Genomic DNA, 20,692 nt, shown 5'->3' with positions numbered 1-20,692 from the left:
TCTTTTCATAAAGGATGAGCTGAAAAGTGATGTCCCTCTGGCCATTACTGACCAGTCGTGCCAGATGTTACACCGGCGCCGTGTATTATTCACGTCTCATTCAAGAAATGTTAAAATAATAGATGTGTTAAAACTGTGAAGTTCTACTACACAAACATTTTCATATTTAGCATAGCAAAGCTTATTATATATAAATTTATATAATTATAAATTATTGTTAAATTTGAAATTTAAATATAATTTGTCTGAAATTTACACGTTTTATAATTTGCATTTACAAATCTTCCTATATTGTTTTTCTTATTCATTTTTTTTTAAATTAAACCTTTCTGTACATACAGCTGCATTGCTGTCTACATTATTGTTGTGCTTGTATTTTTTCGGCTTTTTCTGACTGCATTATAGGGTATTTAATAATTATCTTAATGTTAAGGTACTTTGTAATTATAGTGTTATTTTACACTATAAATGTTAAATAATCTGTACTTTTTTATCTAAATGCACGAAGCATTACAATCTGTCCATACGCAAATTAGTCAATTATCTGCCCCATAACACGAGCATAAATGAATGTAATAGCTTATATTGTTACAGTATTAATTCGCCAGACCCCATGTCTGTGATGATTTATAAATGAAAGCAAAAGAGCTCATCACACTTTTTAGTTATTCATTTTATATGCTGTGTGTTTTATATTGTTAGTGCGCAAATAATGAATATTGTGTATCAATTTTAGATTCGAGTGAATTGAAGTTGATTTGCATGCGCACTTTATACATGCGGCTCCATTTACTTAAAAAATGTGTTGTTGTTAATATTACACACATTTGCTTTTATAAATAAATACGTGCTGTCATTATTTATGTATACATTGATATTACATATGCTCTGTCAACAAACATAGAAAATAATCCAGAACATAGTCCAAGCCAAATATAATTAGCATTGGATACTTGGTTATCAGTTCTAACTAGATTAGGAATTTTTCTTTTATAATTTAATGTTTGTCTATAGTTGTTTATTTTTCAAGTTAAACTTTTAAATTATAATGTTATTTTAGTTGCACATTTGCTATTTAAAACATAACAGACCATATAAAAAGCAGTTAAAAAAAATTGTCAACGCACTTTGGTTATTTAAGGCAAATGCAATTTCTATATTATTTTGCGAATGATGTTTCTTAATTTTCATTGTATTTAAACCAGTGTGATGCTTTTGCTTTTCAGCATATGAAATATTTTAATATTGCAAAAGTAGTATATTTCAATAAATATAAGAGAATTCGGTTCAGCAAAACATATATCCCCAGTTCCAAGAATATAAATCAGGGTGAAAGAACAGTACGCAAAACTGATCGCAGGTCACTTATTCTGCATCTAGGAATTATAAAAATCTATTAATACCAGTTAATTGGTCAATAATTCACCAGAAAAATATACATAGAACTTACCAAAAAATGATAAATCGATTAATACCAGTTAGCACTTTTGTGGAAAACTAACTTACGGAAAGTCCGGAGATAGCCGATCTTTCACGATCAAAAGTTACACCCAGTTTCTATGATTAGTATTTAAGCTGCGCGCAGAACCGTATTTTCTGTCTCGCTTTACATGTATGATTCTTATAATTATTTACATTTTGAATATTCATTTGTTGTTTGTATTATTTTACTAAGTGCGGTAATTTATAGTTTATTACTGATGCTAGTTGTATTTGGATGTTATTGTTATAATTAATAACATCATATTGTTAACTCTACAGGATAATTCGGTATGTAAAGAATTACGTACAATTTATAATAACTGGACCGCAAACTGATATAACATAACAGATATTAAGATATATGCTTATTAGTGTTAGTTAATCAAATCCTATGTTTCTAAAAATAATTTTAGAAGTATTATATTTCAAATGATATATGACATGCTATTATAAACTGTGCATGTAGATTCACATGTATATTTAATATATAAAAATAGTATAATATTTTTCCTGTCTCGCTTTACAGAAATAAAATTGAACTGCCTTGGCAAGATCGTTGGTTTTGAATTAATATCATTAAACCATCAGGCAAGGAATATATATAGATATATATATATATTTTTTTTTTAATAATTAGTGCTAAACGCGGAAATGGAAATAACATTTCATGAATAACATTAAACACACGAAATAAACATCAAGATATTCTTAAATATCCAAAGGATCCTGAGTAAGAAATAAAATATAATCGGTAGTAAATAGGACTGATTATATATGTGTCAAAGCACAAGTACGAAGCGTAACTTATTTAAGACCATGTATCTGAATTTGGGATATTTGACAACAAACTATGACCTATACTTACCGGAATTATTCCGATTCTAACAAGGCTTTCTATTGACTATTTATCCTACTACGTCTACTAAATCGAACGCATTATATCTTGCAAAGCTCCGCCCATTACCGTCAGCTACGGCCGTTTCATAGATTAGTTGTACTCATTTTCATTTAACTCATGCAGTCCACTTAATAACTAACAGTGAAAAAAATCACATAAACAAAACAGGTAAAGACACACATCAATATAACAGAAATATTATTCGATCGTGACCCTTAACAAAAACCACTGCAAAACATTTGCTAATGTGATCAGTTTATGATTTTACCACTGCATATGGAACAACAAGAAAGAAACCCAACTTGAATAATTTCATGTTTGCATGACATGACATGATCACAAGTCACCACTTTTTTAACAGTGCGGTCACATTTTGGAGTTATTTGTTTGTGATATTTATATTGATTGCGTATGAAATTAATCAGGCCTCTAAATTGGTAAGCCCCCCCCCCCCTTCTCCATTATTACTGAATAAGGTTTATTTTCTTCCATGTTTATATGTAAATTTCGCGTGTGCCGTGTTAGAATAGAATTGCATTAGGTCATTTATGTACATGACTTAATTCCAACGCGTCTCTTTAATTATTTGATTTAGAGAGTTTAACATGTATTAATTACATACGGCAAAATTTTCATTTCATTAATGTCCAATAATATTTTACAGGGACAATAGTATGTACGTGTTTGTGGAATGTTAGAACGACATTATTGTGTGAATATTGTATTAAAATTTAATACAAATAGACGATGAGTCGGATAAATCAAAGCTCGAAAGGTACGTCAGTTCTTGTGAGGTAATCTATTTATTTACTTTTAATCGATCCGGTTACTGAATTAACTTATTTGTGTGTTGCATATTTTCCGAATATGATTTACACGGTATATTATATCAAATCTTAATATTTTGTATTACGGTGTCTATGGACCATTCAAAATTCAAGTAGCCCAGACTACCTTTTTGTCTGTGATAAATAATATTAGTGTGATTTTATGAATCATGAATCAAGTAGTAGTTATTTTGAACACATGATATTTTGCGTCGAGCGAATTCAAACTTACGGACTTAAAATGTGCCTATGATATTTTGGTGCTTTATATGTATGGATTAAAATTTGAGCTTGAAATAACTGATAAATGTAATATTTGTTCACATGTGTTTACCAAAGAAAAATACGAACAATATTCATTTTCCTTTGAGATGATGACTGCAAAAGAAACAAGTCTATTCAGTGTACGTGATAAATATATGGAAATCATGTCACGGAGCATTATCTTTTACTAGGAGTTAGAGTTAAACATTATTTATAACAGGAAAAGAGGTATTTTAACTTATTAATTGTTACTTCTTAATTTATGAATAAGGACAAGATGATATTAACAAAAACGTTTGATTCTTAACACTTCATAAGTCTTTACCACATATACACAAATGTCAATACAATTATCCCCTAAACCATAATTGCCTTTTGTTTATATAGTTGTTTTTGTACGTTGCCGTATATTTGAGTTGTTGTTTTTTTCCGACAAACTGACAAATGTGAATCGTTCCAGTCGGTGAATGGTTACGAAATTGTTCGAAATGTTATCTTTTAAAATCATTTAGTTCACAATTATCGTGAGCGGACTGTATAGCATAATGTATTACAATGTTAAATGCCATAGATAAGTGTATGCATTACTATCTGCAATTTTATCTTTTTGTAAATCATTTATTTTAACAAACACGTTTTTGTTATAGTTCGTTATATTTTTATTTGTAATGAGATATTTAGATTTAAACGATTTTTGAATACACTTTGATAAGCTCATACAGTGTTGGCCTGCCCGTGTGCAAGTTCGTATATGCGTGCGTTCTGTTCGGATTATTCATCGTAAAATACTTTCTATAATATATCATATGATTTCAGTATGTGGAAATGTTTGACATGCAATTAAGTGAATTAGAAATATCATATCTATTAATGATAACCCTTTATTAAACGTGTCTTACAATCACTTAGCATCATACAATGTATGCAAAACAATGTGTTGAATCATGATAATTGTACAAAATTGTTTTCTTTCCACTTAACAATTGTCTTATAGAATTTACGTTTATAACGTATGTTGTTCCGAAAGGCTATTTCACATGTATTGCCTAGTTAATATTATAAAGTGTTAAGATGGTACGTCGATAAACATAGTTCTGATAAAATTTGACAGTTTCTAGATTGTATAGTGTATAATGTTTGTTCTGCTATTCTGAATATATGAAAGATAAATACTAACCATGAAATTTGAATAAAATTAACGATGGCAAAAGAAACAATCTTCGGAATATGGTTAAAATACATGTTTAAAAAAATCCTAAATAATTTTGTAACTTGATAGTCACTTATTTATGTTTTCATAATATTTGATAACCGTAATGTTGTTTTTTCTAAAATTGCTTTTGTAATAGAGTACATAAATAAAGCGTGCAGTTAATAGACATGTTTAAATATGTGTGTACTATTGACGGAAGTTGTTCTCACTTGCATTTCGCATACATCGTCATGGGTACAGCGCTGGCACACATACAATGTTGCATTTTTAACAAATGTCAATTATACACGGACGGTTACAAAATTTCATTTCGATTTGGCAATCAAATAGAGTCCTTTCTTTGCACTTGGATTTTTTAGTTAACGATTTACTGAAAGACATTTGCAATTTCGTATTATATTACAACTGCGCTGTAACTATAGATGCAATGTTCGCCGTTTTGGTAGTATATATTTTATGTTGAATTTAATTAAAGTTATCTATTGCTATGTGTTTTAATACAATCAAATATTTTTTATTTTTGTAGTATGTCAGTAGATTCGAATGTGCATATGGTTTGGGAATATCCTGTAACTCAAAATGTTTGGAACGGTGTTAACGTGTATATCAAACAAACAAGAATTTGCCCTTTATTTCAAAATTTGACTATGAACATAATATTATAAGCTCTGTAACGTTAAGCAGGTCATTCAAACATGACAAAGATTGTTAATTTTATCATATTGTTGGCAACATTTTATATTTTTAGAAAAACGTACCAGAACAGTATACCCAATATGAATCATTTTAATACATATCTTCAGAATAGGCTAATAATTGAGGAGATAATTGCTTTCAATAAAAATCAAATAGAAACTTTAAGAACAATTTGGAAAAGTTTTTAAACATACTTCATTCAAAATTGTAGTCTGAATATGAATGTTTATGCTTCGATCTATTTTTCGAATATATATATATATATATATATATATATATATATATAATGTATTACCTAATTAAGGTTAAATGTTTACAAAATCTCATTACCCCGCGCAACCTTCGAACAAGCGTAACGCAAACTCAACTCTTTGCTCTCCGAGAAAAACAACCTTTAACATTCTCATTGGATTTCAGATTTCGACCTTGATCCCATGTTCAGTATTTAACGTCTAAAATTTACGTTTTTGAACTGTCAGCTGGCCGGAAGTGTAGCATCGTTATTTGAAACACACATACGCAATGGACGTATCAACTTTGTATTCGAAAGAGCAGAATCTGCGAACATGGTATTAAGGTTAGAGTTAACTATCACAACCAGCATTATTTGAATGAGATCATCGTACATAGCAAAGATCGATTTACCGTACCGTAAACTTGCTTCCAAGAATTCAAAACAATTCTAAATATCCTCATTAATTTTTAGTTCAAATTTGTCCAAACATAACTCGAAAAAAAAATATTACAAAATGTATCTAGCTCGTGGTTCAGAATAGACAGAAAATCGTGACCTCTAACGGTTGGATCGAAAACATTCTGACACAAGCAGCCACACTAGACAACAACCACATATATTATATTACATATAATATAATCACATAAAATACACAATAAATACGTTTTGTTTAATTACGACGACTATTTTAAAAAGAATGAAATATCAAGAAACGCAAAGAAAATGCATATGATTCGTTTATTTCAAAAATGATGTGTTTTTTTAACTAGAGAGACGGACATAAAATTCTCAAAAACGCGTAATATCGTTTTCATCACAACGAGGTCCTTGAATTAAGACAAGCGAAAAGTTAACTCTCAATTACATGGTGCAGAATCAACGAGATTTACAGATGATTAAACACGGGCTGGACAGAACGTAAAGACACCGTTAAGAACTTTATTTTTGAAAATGTCACAAGTTATTAAAAAACATTTGCAAAAATCTATAGTGCTTAAAAGACAGTTTTTCTTGCAGTGTGTGCCTATATCTTAAGGTATATGAATCAATCCTTTAATACGACTGGAATCGGTGATAAAGTTTCACGTTGCGAGAGGCATACACGTGCAGTAAAAATGGACTTCTTGAACAAGAACACAGGCTTATTAAATAATGTAATTCTAATGTATTTCAAATTGCCATAAGCAGCATACAAATCTGTATCCTATGCACTTTTTGAAATTTTTAATAATTTATTTTAAAGAGTTATTGGAAAAAACAACACTTACCGGTGTGTTTACATCAGTTAACGTTTAATTGGGAACCACACAAAGTCACGTGATCCTGCACCCTGAATTATTTAGATGTGATGAAATACAAAATTCACAAGAGGTCAAACGATAACCCAAGGCAAATCATGAAATAAGCTCTGTTGAGTGTTTATTTTTTAAATAAAATTATTTCATCTACATAACCTTGAAAATTTGCTCTGTTTACGCTATTAGGAATGTACTTTGCTAATGCATAATTATGGCCCTTATCCAATAAGGTTTGGAAGTTATTTCGAGGATACCACGGAACATCGTATTTAAGCACTTAATATTCACAATGTAAACTTGTATAGACTGGTAATTTAAAATGATGATTAAAATAATTAGCAATTGGAACATTACTACATGAAATTGAACGCTGGTATAAATGAATTGTTTTCGTCCATATTCATACATTATATTTAATATCTGCATCAACAGTTTATAAGTGAGTTATTGCCATCAATGCATGAATTGGAATGATAAGTATATATTTCCAAAAGAGATGGAGCTAATGCTTAGGAGATGGCTCTAATGATAGGAGGTGGCGCCAATGCAGGATGTATCAATTAACAGTCGTATGGCAATGACATTATCAAATGACGTACATTTGCTAGATAATGGTATTTGTTGTATTTAATTTATTTGTCCAAGTACAAACGAAGGCCCAACTCTTTAAAGAACATAACCACAATCTATAACAATAATATGTATTTTTTAATATATAAGTGATCAACTCAATTAAGAAGTCAAAACATGAATAAAACATATTGTACGATATATACCAAAAAGTGTAATACTCAATAAAACCAATAACTTAATGTTCAACATTATCAAAATAATGCATCGACATCAATATCTGTATGCAGTATGATTATTCACGAAATAAATCTAAAGCAGATATTTTTTGGATTCCGTGGAATATCGATTTTATTTCACGAGTGATCATTTAAATAATATTTTCACAAGTGGCGCAGCCACGAGTGAAAATAAATTGTTTAATCATCACGAGTGAATTTAAATCGGTATTCCACCGAATCCAACATTTATTTAATTTATGCTTTTATTCACCGTTAATTTTCATTGTAAAAGAGTTTAACTGAAGAATTTTGCTGGAATAATGACGTAATTTCGTCGAAAAAATGGCGTTAGTTCACAGTAAAACAGTGAAAAATATCGATGTTTTTCACTGTTATTTTTCACGTTTTGAAACAGTGAAATATCATTTTTATTTCACTGATATTTTTCTATAAACCACCGGCAAGCATAAAATAAAAGATAATAATTATTCTTGAAACGACGATTTCTGGCCCTTAATCCAAATGGTTAATTAACGAAAAGGCCAATGTCAACGAATCTTAATTAGGCTCAAGATATATGTTGTTTTTCCCACTATCAACTCCAAAAAATGAAGATAGCTCGGTCTTTTTCCGTTAACTTCTTTGTATAATACATGTTGCTATCTTACAAAGACGAACGTTTAAATTAATCAAGACATTAATCAAAACGCACGCGACTCAAATGTGCTGAATTAGTCAACTTACAAAAAATAATATAAGTCCAGTAAACATAATAGAAACCAAAACAAAGAATATTTCACTTTAAAATAGCAATAAATGTGCATTAGCGCCACCTCATAATCTGAGCGCCACATCCTTGGCATTGGCTCCATCTCTTTTTGAAAATGCAAATTTATCTATTAGATCGGCTAGAAGACGATGTTTTTGTGCACGCATTAACTTGTACAGGTTCAAAGCAATCGATTTATGTAATGGGCGATTTAATTGGCTGGGAATTGGCTCGTCACACAGGCAAAAGACATCGATTTGCTTTTGCGAATTCTACCATGCCACAACTTATAAAGGTCCTCACGTTTCCAAATGGGTTGTGATTGCATGTTTCTGTACATTTTTAGATGGATTTATAATCGCTTAATCGCACTATATTGGCCGATTGTTTTAAAATAATGCGTACTGTGTTGAAAAACATATTAAACCTAATCATCCTGTAAAATTATCCGTTAAATTTCAAAACATCCGGCCCTGAGCGCCACCTCGGAAGTAGCATTGGCTCATTTATTAATGCATCTCAAAAAAGAGGTGGCTCGCGTGATTAACGGCCGTGGTATGGCCGAGTAGTAAACGCGATGGAGTTCACAACAGTATCGGATTCCAGTATATTTTGCGTACAGTTTCAATGATATAACATTTTTTATAGGTTTTTCACAAAATAGTAATTTTATGTCATTTTTTAACAATACGCAACATTTGTAACACAAATTCTCTTAAAATGACTCACAATAACAGGAGCTTTTAAGTCGTGTCTTTTTCAGTGTAGGTCTTTATATATCCATGTTAAATATAATATACTTAATTTCAACGTTTCTTAATGTTTCCGTTAAGAGCGATTCAAAACATTGTATCAGTGCGAAGTTAGGCTAGTCTTACAAACAGGTCTTCACCCGAATATTTTTCATTGACCGTTCTATGGTAATAACCCAGACTTTTATCAATCGTATTAGTAGTATTTGTTAAATGTATTACTTGTGTCGTCTTATATAAGCAGAGGGTTAGAAGAACAGTTCTTGAATTTCATGATAACTAAACACTCAACAGATTATACAAAAATAGGAAAGGTTTCAAATTGCGTTAGTGCTTGCAGAATTTAGTGATGTTTATATACAGATGACAATGACCCTCCCGCCTTTGTTAAACCTTGGAGTCACAATACGTTTGCGAATAAATTGCAAGAAGGTTACATCAGGAACATTTTGTAAACAAAACTGTTTGAAATGCATCATACAATTGACCTTTCGACAGCGAGAGTGAAGCCACGCCCCCCGATTTCAAGGGAGGTCACTCCGCCGAAGTCCGTCATAAAACTGGCTACGCGAATCGGTACGTTGGAAGATATTCACAAAGATTTCGGTCCAAATTACATGAAATGTTTCTATTGCTATCATGTTTTATTTAAAATGTGTTAAATGTAATGTATTAAATAGGTGTTTAGCTCCCCTCAAAGATATAGTACCAGAAAGGCCGTTTACCAAAAAGGCTTCCCAAAAAGTCCGCATCATTGAACCAAAAACGCCTCATGGTATACCAGAAAGGCCATACAATATTTTTATTATCATTGAATAGTTATGCTGAATATAATTATCATATCTATGAAATAGTCATAACTTTTTTTATAAGTCTACTTAAAAGTCGTTAATCTATAGTCAAAGTCGGCCAATTATCGCAAATTATCACATACAGTATGCATTGTCGTTTGTCACAATACTTTTCATTGAGTAATAGATGTTTCAGTTTTTTAATTAAAAGCCGTTAATTTTGCAACCGATGGCAATATTGCAAATGTGGCAAAGGTAAGTAAATTTATTATATAAGAAGACAAAGAACGTTATATTGAAATCCGATATAACACATATCTATAATGCGTTTGGTCAAAATGACCCATGAGCATTGTTATAATCGTGTAACATAGTCAATGTCGTCAAAAAAGTAACATACACAATATATTATTAATTTCCTCTTAAACTATTTTTTGCAATGTTTAAAATATAAGAAGTTGAAAGAATTTTCATGTACAAAAAAAAACTCGCTAATCAGACTGGCTATCAAAGTGTCAAGGGTCATTCACAGTTTGCGGCATCTGTTTTGATAACGGATTAGTAGAAAGCCCACATATGGTGTAAAATGACATTTATTGGCAATAATTGATAATTACATGCGCATTTTAAAATAGTTTCTTAACTTTTAACGATATACAACTAGCTACATTAAATTCGGAAGATTTAAACCGAAAGAAATAAAAATGCTCTATTTTATGTGATATTATTAAAAATTATAACTGATTGTCTTTATTATTACGCATTTCATTAGCATTAATAATCTAGTTAGCAAAGTTTAGAATATTTTTTTATTAGCCGACTGCATTAGAATGTCAAATTTATTTAACGTTAGCCACCTTTGAAAATATGGTTTTAAATGTTCCTTTCTAATTTCTCTATATAGAGGAAAAACAAGTAAAAAGTGATACTCGTTTTCTATAGCGTGTCCGGTGCAAAACTTACATATTCTATTTTCGCGTAGTATCTTATTATGACGACCTTAGAACAAACGTCGAGGTGTTTTGCTTTCGGGCGATAGCTTAATATGTTGAGATTAAGCTGTTCGTTGAGACGACTACAAAGACGAATCCAACGTTTGCATTTTTAAGATTAGTACCCGGTTAATGGAACGGAAAAAACGTAGTTCCATCTTTTAACCGTTCTGGATACATTGTGTCTGAATAACAAGTGCCATAACAGCACCTTTTAACCATTTTCTTTGTTTAAAACACAGCATTACGTATAAGCTTATGTGACGAACAACGGCGAGTTTGACGGACAAAATGGCGGATAGAAACGGGCCTAATCTATGCAGTAATCTGATTGGTTAATAAGCCTGTCAATCAATCGGCTGTCGAAAGGTCAATTAGCTCTTAACGTCGATGTTGGTTCCGATACTGTATATTGATGTGGGTTGAAAGGAAAACACCTAAGACTTAAATATAGAAATCGAAATAATGCATATTCCATCTTGGCACACATATATTTATTCAGTTCACCAGTTTACCGGTATTTATGACCATCTATGGAATATATGTTTTCAGTTCAAACATTTGTTGTATCTAGTTAGTACATACTTTGGTACATTTGGTACTTTGCTAATGCGTTGCGGAAATAAATAGTAATTATGTCCAAGCAGGTGTTTACCGAGGCTGATGTCTCAGACCAGATCTGGGTGAAATCAACACATTCAAGCAGTTAGTTGTATGATGATCACTACAGTTACACTTTGTTTTCGGGAGCATTGGTACACTTGTAAAAATCGCATAATCAGCATGATAAATTGCGTCTCAATTATCAAAATATTCTAAAGAAATGTATGCAATTACCAAACATTACAGTATATTTCTTACATGTTCAGGACTAAATAATGTGCGTGCATTATTAAGGTCTATCTTTATCATAGTATATGCATAAAATTAAATATGTCAACGATGACAAACTGACAATCTAAATGATGCAGTGAAGGAACCAGCAACTAAATATATAATCGTGTTGCCGAATTCTACAATTATCAGTCATTGTAATACAAGCGTGTTTGCTTCATGACAGGCCCACAAACAATAAATGTACTCAAATTTAAGTTTCATGTTTGTGCTGTTTTTTTTTCTTCCAACAAATCGTGGATACCATAGTTTGAGTAAAACAATATACGTTCACAAGTTTGTTTGGTTTGACATTCCAAATTAGTCAAAACGTTTGTGCCGAATTGTATGGTTACATGTGTGCTGGATATGTCTTTATATAGAAATAAAGAAACTCCAGACATATTAAACGTAGAAAGATTCGTATTATCCACGTAAGTCTTTTATTTAAGGCAAGTGAACACATTTCTACATATACAGGTGGATACATACAACACCACATACAACATACAATGGTTTAAGATGGGGTCACTGTGTTGGAATTGTCGATGCAAAGCATTCGCGGATAAAACCGTTTTAATGACGCGGCGAACCTCACACGTTGCTTAGAATAAATCACTAACATAGAAATATACATAAACATTAACCTCATATGATTGTTATTTAAATGAAATTGAAATATGTGAGAAATTAAATTCGAATCGATAGCAATTTAGTTACTCAAACAAATGTATGCATAAATCATATATCGTGCCTTTATATCTTCTAATAGCGGACTCGGTGAATTGTGTCTTTAAAGCAAGTGTCAACATTATTCCATCGTAGGCAGGTTTTAACTTCTCAAATCGGAAACCAATAACAAATGATGAACATAGGAATAGCCGAACATCAGTTTCCCTAGTTAAACAAATAGTCAGTACGTCAAATGTCCGATGCAATCAAATCAATATAAAAGTATTGAAACAACGTTGTTGTATAAATGCTGATTCTGTGTAATATACACTTACTGTGAACAGTTATTTCATGACACTTGAAACGGGCTGGTAAACCAGATAACCGAATTCGCAACGGGCTGATAAACCAGATAACCGAATTCGCAACGGGCTGATAAACCAGATAACCGAATTCGCAACGGGCTGATAAACCAGATAACCGAATTCGCAACGGGCTGATAAACCAGATAGCCGAATTCGCAACGGGCTGATAAACCAGATAACCGAATTCGCAACGGGCTGATAAACCAGATAACCGAATTCGCAACGGGCTGATAAACCAGATAACCGAATTCGCAAAATAAGTGAACCACAATGCGGAACATTCCTTAATACAGACAATATTTCCAGCTTTAACAAAACTATTATCAAAAATAAGACAAAAACTAATTTACTCATTATCTATTATATTATAGATGTGTGTAACAATTATATGTTCATCATGATGAAGATCTAGAAAGAGTACAATTTGACAATATCCAAATACAATCTCTAACAATATTCCTATGATATATAAAAATAGAACACGCTATGTTTATTATTGCCATAACTTTAGATTGCATTTCAGTATTAAATCTATGTATAATTTGTATTATTATAATCATTAAATAAAATATTTTAGCAAATGTACAGTATCCTATAATGTTCATTGCATACTAGTGGTATATCAATGTAGTATATCGTTAACGTGGTACATCAATGTAGTATATCGTTAAAATGGTACATCAAAGCAGTATATCGTTAAAATGGTACATCAATGCAATATATCGTTAACGTGGTACATCAATGTAGTATCTCGTTAAAGTGGTACATCAATGTAGTATCTCGTTAAAGTGGTACATCAATGCAGTATATCGTTAACGTGGTACATCAATGCAGTATATCGTTAAAATGGTACATCAATGCAGTATATCGTTAACGTGGTACATCAATGTAGTTTATCGTTAACGTGGTATATCAATGCAGTATATCGTTAAAATGGTACATCAATGCAGTATATCGTTAAAATGGTACATCAATGCAATATATCGTTAACGTGGTACATCAATGTAGTTTATCGTTAACGTGGTACATCAATGCAGTATATCGTTAAAATGGTACATCAATGCAGTATATCGTTAACGTGGTACATCAATGTAGTTTATCGTTAACGTGGTATATCAATGTAGTATATCGTTAAAGTGGTACATCAATGTAGTATATCGTTAACGTGGCACATCAATGTAGTATATCGTTAACGTGGTACATCAATGCAGTATATCGTTAACGTGGTATATCAATGTAGTATATCGTTAACGTGGTACATCAATGTAGTATCTCGTTAAAGTGGTACATCAATGTAGTATCTCGTTAAAGTGGTATATCAATGTAGTATATCGTTAAAGAGGTATATCAATGTAGTATATCGTTAAAGTGGTACATCAATGTAGTATCTCGTTAAAGTGGTACATCAATGTAGTATATCGTTAAAGTGGTATATCAATGTAGTATATCGTTAAAGTGGTATATCAATGTAGTATATCGTTAACGTGGTACATCAATGCAGTATATCGTTAAAGTGGTACAACAATGTAGTATATCGTTAAAGTGGTACAACAATGTAGTATATCGTTAACGTGGTACAACAATGTAGTATATCGTTAACGTGGTACATCAATGTAGTATATCGTTAACGTGGTACATCAATGTAGTATATCGTTAACGTGGTACATCAATGTAGTATATCGTTAACGTGGTATATCAATGTAGTATATCGTTAACGTGGTATATCAATGTAGTATCTCGTTAAAGTGGTATATCAATGTAGTATCTCGTTAAAGTGGTATATCAATGTAGTATATCGTTAACGTGGTACATCAATGCAGTATATCGTTAAAGTGGTATATCAATGTAGTATATCGTTAACGTGGTATATCAATGTAGTATCTCGTTAAAGTGGTATATCAATGTAGTATCTCGTTAAAGTGGTATATCAATGTAGTATATCGTTAAAGTGGTATATCAATGTAGTATATCGTTAACGTGGTACATCAATGCAGTATATCGTTTAAGTGGTATATCAATGTAGTATATCGTTAAAGTGGTATATCAATGCAGTATATCGTTAAAGTGGTACAACAATGTAGTATATCGTTAAAGTGGTACAACAATGTAGTATATCGTTAACGTGGTACAACAATGTAGTATATCGTTAACGTGGTACATCAATGTAGTATATCGTTAACGTGGTACATCAATGTAGTATATCGTTAACGTGGTACATCAATGTAGTATATCGTTAACGTGGTACATCAATGTAGTATATCGTTAAAGTGGTACATCAATGTAGTATATCGTTAAAGTGGTATATCAATGTAGTATATCGTTAACGTGGTACATCAATGCAGTATATCGTTTAAGTGGTATATCAATGTAGTATATCGTTAAAGTGGTACATCAATGTAGTATATCGTTAACGTGGTACATCAAAGCAGTATATCGTTAAAGTGGTACAACAATATAGTATATCGTTAACGTGGTACATCAATGTAGTATCTCGTTAAACCTAACTTTAAAATATGAAGTGTTTATGATTAAGTAAAATATTTTGGCTATCCATTTCTAAAATGAACATAGAAATTGTGTATCAATATGTATAATGAGAATATTGCCATTAAAACAACAACAACAGGATCTCAAATGTTCTAATAAGAATTCGTCGATTTCAATAACTGCTTAAGACTAGAAATTTAACAACAAATACTGTCCATATGATATTCGCACATAAATCTACTGACATGCATGATACCAACAACCTCAAATCTAGGCAAGTGGCCCATTTCTTGATATAACTGGTAGGGATATTTTCATTGGGTCAGTGACTATTGTCCAATTTTCCCAATCATTCGAGTGTTGGTTTTTGTTCTTTGCAAACGGACTCAAAAGGATCATCACATAAAATGTTCAATACGTACACAATTAAAAATAATGCATTAAGTCCTCTTTGGTTTATGTTATAATCTGCCGAACCAGTAACCAATACACGTTGTATGTACAAAAAGCAAGTAAATGTCTGACTGACAGAGCAAATTGTGCATGTTAAGGTGGTCATAGAAACGTGTATGTAAATACAACCAACCCATTGTGTAGTAAGATTATGCTCGATAACAAACCTTATTGTATACTTCACACAGTACATGTGTTTCAAGCCAATTTCTCAACAAGTATGCTTTCGACTACGTCTCAAATACACCGTTTTTCTAATATCGTATGCATATGTTACTTTTAAAGTACGAACCACACGATCAAATTAAAACGTAACCATTCGCATTTATTGCTTGACCGTTTGCATGCAATCCATAAAATAAGGCAGCGAGATCTGTATTATCACATGTCGCTATGGTTAGGTGTCTACGCCACCACGCCCTGCACGGCGGTCATTTCCTCCTCCACCATTTCCTCCTCAACCTCTTTCGGTCGTCTGTCAGGCAAGTGTAAACAGCGCCTTACGAGCGGGATGAAAAATAGCATGACACCGCTCAGTGCCACGACAATACCGGCCGCTATGAACGAGATGTCGTAACTTCCGGTTCCGTCGTACAGCCAACCTGCAAAAGAAGGGTATACGATTTGGTTCAATAATTGTGTGGATCGGCTTGGAGTTGTTATTTCAGAACAGTGTTGCAGTAATATCACGAAAACGGTTATCCTACTCAAAATGGACAAACTTAGCCGGTTGAAGCGGCTTTTCAGTGCACGGTACATGTACATATGTCAGTTACGGACAATAACAAATTTTTGTGCGAGAAAAAATAGTTTTCAGCGAATTCAGTTCACTCTATTTGTAAAGGTAAACCGTTTTATATTTGAATAGCTGGTGTATTGATTTAATTCAATCATGTTGCATGCCCCTTGCTGATATATTGTTAAAATAATTATTCTATCCATTGTAGCAAATCTGGGATGTGGTACAAGACAAAAATTGCTTGGCAAAGATGGGATATTGTTACAATACAATTTCTGCGTGGCTCATCTGGAAGATTGGTACAATACAATCATGTCGTGGCATAACTAGGATATTGGTACAATACATAAAGGATCTGGCACGAGTGGTCATATCATACCATATTTTATTAAACGAGTTCAAGATTGTGTTCGTAAGCGAACCTTTGGCGAGCTTACTAACGAATTTCCTGGACGAGTTTAATAAAATATGGTATGAAATGACAAGTGTCAGATCTTTTATTCACATGCTTTTAAATGAGCAAATTTCATAAATATTTACCCAAACATACTGATAAATTTTGAATGTTGTTTATATTTCGTGACGTAATTTGACGTAACAACGTCATTTCAGCAAAATAACAAAAAACGAAAACTAAGGCTATGAAGACGCTTAAAAAAGTATATTATACATGTGTAAGATTAACATATTCGTTGTGGTTATATTACATGGGAAACAGGGTTTGGCATGTGATAAAATCATAGCTTGGCATAGTTGTAATGTTGGTACAATCAATGCAATCATTGTGTAGCATAGCTGGGATATTGGTAAAACACAATCTTTGCTAGTCATAGATGGGATATTGGTTCAATACAATCATGGTGGTCCGTTGGCATAGCTGGGATTTTGTACAATACAATCATTGCGCGGCCTAGTTGGGATATTGGTACAACAAAATCTTTTTTACAGTAAATGTATGCAACCAAAATCGTTACTTCATGCAAACGGACATTACTTCTCTTGTAGTTATTATAAACTCGGCATTAATATTTTCCCCTCATAGTACTTGAATTAGCTTTCAAGTTGAGGAAGTACCAAAGTCGACATGATAACTTTGACCGTTTCACTATGACTGTTGAATTTCAACAAACCTGGGCATGTGTTAACTACCATATATATGAAACGACAGAGATACCGTGGGCATTGGATATTCAAACTCCCATCACGAACATGTGATACAACAACTAAGTAGCGCTCACCTGCAATAGGCGGACCGATCAGAGTGGAAATCCCTTGAAACATCAGAAGCAGTCCGAATGAGTTGGTCAGCATCTCGATTCCAAGAAGGTCAACCAGGACAACAGAAGTAAGCGACACGTACACTCCTGAAAACATCAACAATAAGCGTGAAGTCCTGACATCAGGAGAACAGAAGATAATGAACTGAACTAGAAATGTGTAAGTAGGACACGGATTCCCACATATTTCGCTTGTGTTTGAAAACACCTTCTTATATCAAAACAAAAAACAAACCTCAAATAAGGGTGTGTGCATGTTCACACGCATACTGAGTTCGTTAAGTTTCAGCCCTAAACGCGGTGCCTATACCACGTGACTTTTTAAGATCTGTGTTTGGAGAATAAAGCGTGAGTAAATATTTTTAATGATGTCTTTTTAAAAATTTCACCATTGTTAATGAGATATCATGATCTTTTTTGTCTAACCTTTTAAACGCGCAGTTTAACTTTACTGAAAAAAATACTTCTTTGTTTAAAAAGATCATTATACCTATAGAAAACTCTTACGAATGAGTGGGCTCTCCACTGTATCCCATTAAAAATGGCAAAATATTAAAAAAGAGATCCTTAAAAATAAATAGCGGTTATCTGCCAGTCATGATCAATGTACCTACGAAGTTTCATGATCCTAGGCGTTAGCTTTCTTGTGTTATCATACGGAAACCATTGTACTTTTTCGAGTCACTGTGACCTTGATCTTTGATCTAGTGATATGAAAATCAATAGGGGTCATCTGCCAGTCATTATCAATGTTCCTATGAAGTTTCATGATCCTAGGCGTAAGCATTCTTGAGTTATCATCCGGAAACCATTTTACTGTTTCGAATCACTGTGATCTTGACCTTTGACCTAGTGACCTAAAAATCAATAGGGGCCATCTGCCAGTCATGATCAATGTACCTATGAAGTTTCATGATCCTAGGCCTAAGCATTCTTGAGTTATCATCCGGAAATTATTTTACTGTTTCGAGTCACTGTGACCTTGACCTGATGACCTGAAAATCAATAGGGGTCATCTGACAGTCATTATCAATCTACCTATGAAGTTTCATGATCCTAGGCCTAAGCATTCTTGATTTATCATCCGGAAACCATCTTACTATTTTGGGTCACTGTGACCTTGACCTTCGACCTAGTGACCTGAAAATCAATAGGGGGTCATCTGCTAGTCATGATCAATCTACCTTTGAAGTTTCATGATCCTAGGCCTAAGCGTTCTTAAGTTATCATCCGGAAACCATTTTACTGTTTCGAGTCTCTGTGACCTTGACCTTGGACCTAGTGACCTGAAAATCTATAGGGGTCATCTGCCAGTCATGCTCAATGTATCAATGAAGTTTCATGATCCTAGGCCTAAGTGTTCGTGAGTATTCATCCGGAAACCATCTGGTGGACGGATGGACCGACAGAGCGACGGACGGACCGACCGACGGACCGACATAAGCAAAACAATATACCCTTCTTCTTCGAAGGGGGGCATAAAAATGTTAACTGGGCCGCGCTTTATTCTCCCAGCACAGATCCGATAAAGTCGTTGGTATAGGCACCGTGCTATAGCAACAATAATTACTGAGCTACGATCGCCACAAATTAACCCTTAAAGCGCTGGAGCCGAATTTTAAAGGCCTTTGCAAACAGTTTGGATCCAGATGAGACGCCACAGAACGTGGCGTCTCATCTGGATCCAAACTGTTTGCTATTCTGATAGTATTCTTTGAAAAAAAATGAAGAAAATGCTTATTTTAGAAATTCAGCAGACGACATTTTAGCAGAAGACAAATTACCCAGCATGCAAAGGGTTAAAAAGCGTAAACAAATCCAAACATGATGAAACGTATTCGCAGAAATTCGAGTTCAGAAAAATAAAATCACTTTACGAAATAAAATAACTTTATAGAAACAATGTTATTTTCGAAATCGCCTTAGATATGCTCAAAACAACTCTTCTGCCGAATTTTTGTCAAGATTTGACTTAAAATGTGACATAAAGAATGTTTATACGCTGTTTTTCGTTACATGGACTTATTGATCTGGCGTGTTATCATTAGGAAAAAATATTCAGAGTAAGTTTCATGAAGAATTGTCTTAAAAATGTGACTTCTTGAAAGTTAACAAGATTTAACAATTTACATTTTATGAAAACTACCTAAACTTCCTGGCGGCCATGTTTTTCAATGGGCCAGAACCCATTTATATTCTCATTCTAGATATCGTTTAGGTAAACAATGATCTGGCAAAGATCCATGAAGATTGGACGATATGGGACTTCTAGAGTGTTAACAAGACTTAACTATAGCGATATAAGGAAAACAGTCCCGCCCATTGGTGTCAAAGTTTTTCAACCAACCGGAACCATTGTTGAATCACCCGAGTTATCATTAAAAAAATGGTGTGACCACGTTTCATGAAGATAGGAGTTTACGAGTGACTTCTAGAGTCTTGGCATGGTTTTACTTATTAGTAAGCCAAATAAGGAAAACTGTCCCGCCTCCTGAAGGCCATGTTTTTCAAGAAACCGGAATAAATTTCAAAGTCAGCCGAGTAATCAATATCACAAATCTTCTGATATGTTTAATGAATATTTGATTATAATTGTGGATTTATAGTGTTCACAAGGTTTTACTATAAACATAAACGAATAAAGGCCCCGCCCTCTAGCGCACAATTTTTTTTAACGGACCGGCACCATTTTCGAACTAAAATATATTTTAAGAACAAATGTTTTGACCAAGTTCCAAAACTATAGAACTAAAAATGTTAATTCTAAGGTGTTAACACGGTTTTACTATAGCTATATATGGAAAATTGCCCCGCCCCC

General features: G+C 32.9%; 1 protein-coding gene and 1 long non-coding RNA gene across 8 annotated transcripts in view; one reads left to right on the top strand and one right to left on the bottom strand.

Annotated features, from left to right (window-relative positions):
- The first annotated feature begins 13,475 nt into the window (after positions 1–13,475).
- On the top strand, positions 13,476–15,786 carry LOC127833354 (uncharacterized). 2 transcript variants are annotated; one of them, XR_008027380.1, is made up of 2 exons: positions 13,476–14,173; positions 14,261–15,786. It is a non-coding gene; the product is annotated as an uncharacterized LOC127833354 (long non-coding RNA). The 2 variants fall into 2 exon arrangements; XR_008027381.1 differs by having other exon boundaries at positions 13,476–14,202.
- A 66-nt stretch (positions 15,787–15,852) lies between these two features.
- LOC127833350 (monocarboxylate transporter 5-like) overlaps positions 15,853–20,692 on the bottom strand; it is a 32,520-nt gene continuing 27,680 nt past the window's right edge. For all 6 annotated transcript variants that reach the window (XM_052358538.1, XM_052358542.1, XM_052358543.1 and 3 more), the window contains exons 6-7: positions 17,836–17,961; positions 15,853–16,460 (exon numbers count right to left, since the gene is read on the bottom strand). In XM_052358538.1, the coding sequence (XP_052214498.1) occupies positions 16,264–16,460; positions 17,836–17,961 (323 nt within the window). In that variant the 3' untranslated portion in view covers positions 15,853–16,263. The remainder of the gene's footprint in view (positions 16,461–17,835; positions 17,962–20,692) is intronic.

The sequence above is a fragment of the Dreissena polymorpha genome, chromosome 6 (assembly GCF_020536995.1).
Source record: "Dreissena polymorpha isolate Duluth1 chromosome 6, UMN_Dpol_1.0, whole genome shotgun sequence".
Lineage (NCBI taxonomy): Eukaryota > Metazoa > Mollusca > Bivalvia > Myida > Dreissenidae > Dreissena > Dreissena polymorpha.
Note: the sequence above shows the minus strand (reverse complement) of the source record. Positions and strands in the feature narration are given on the sequence as shown.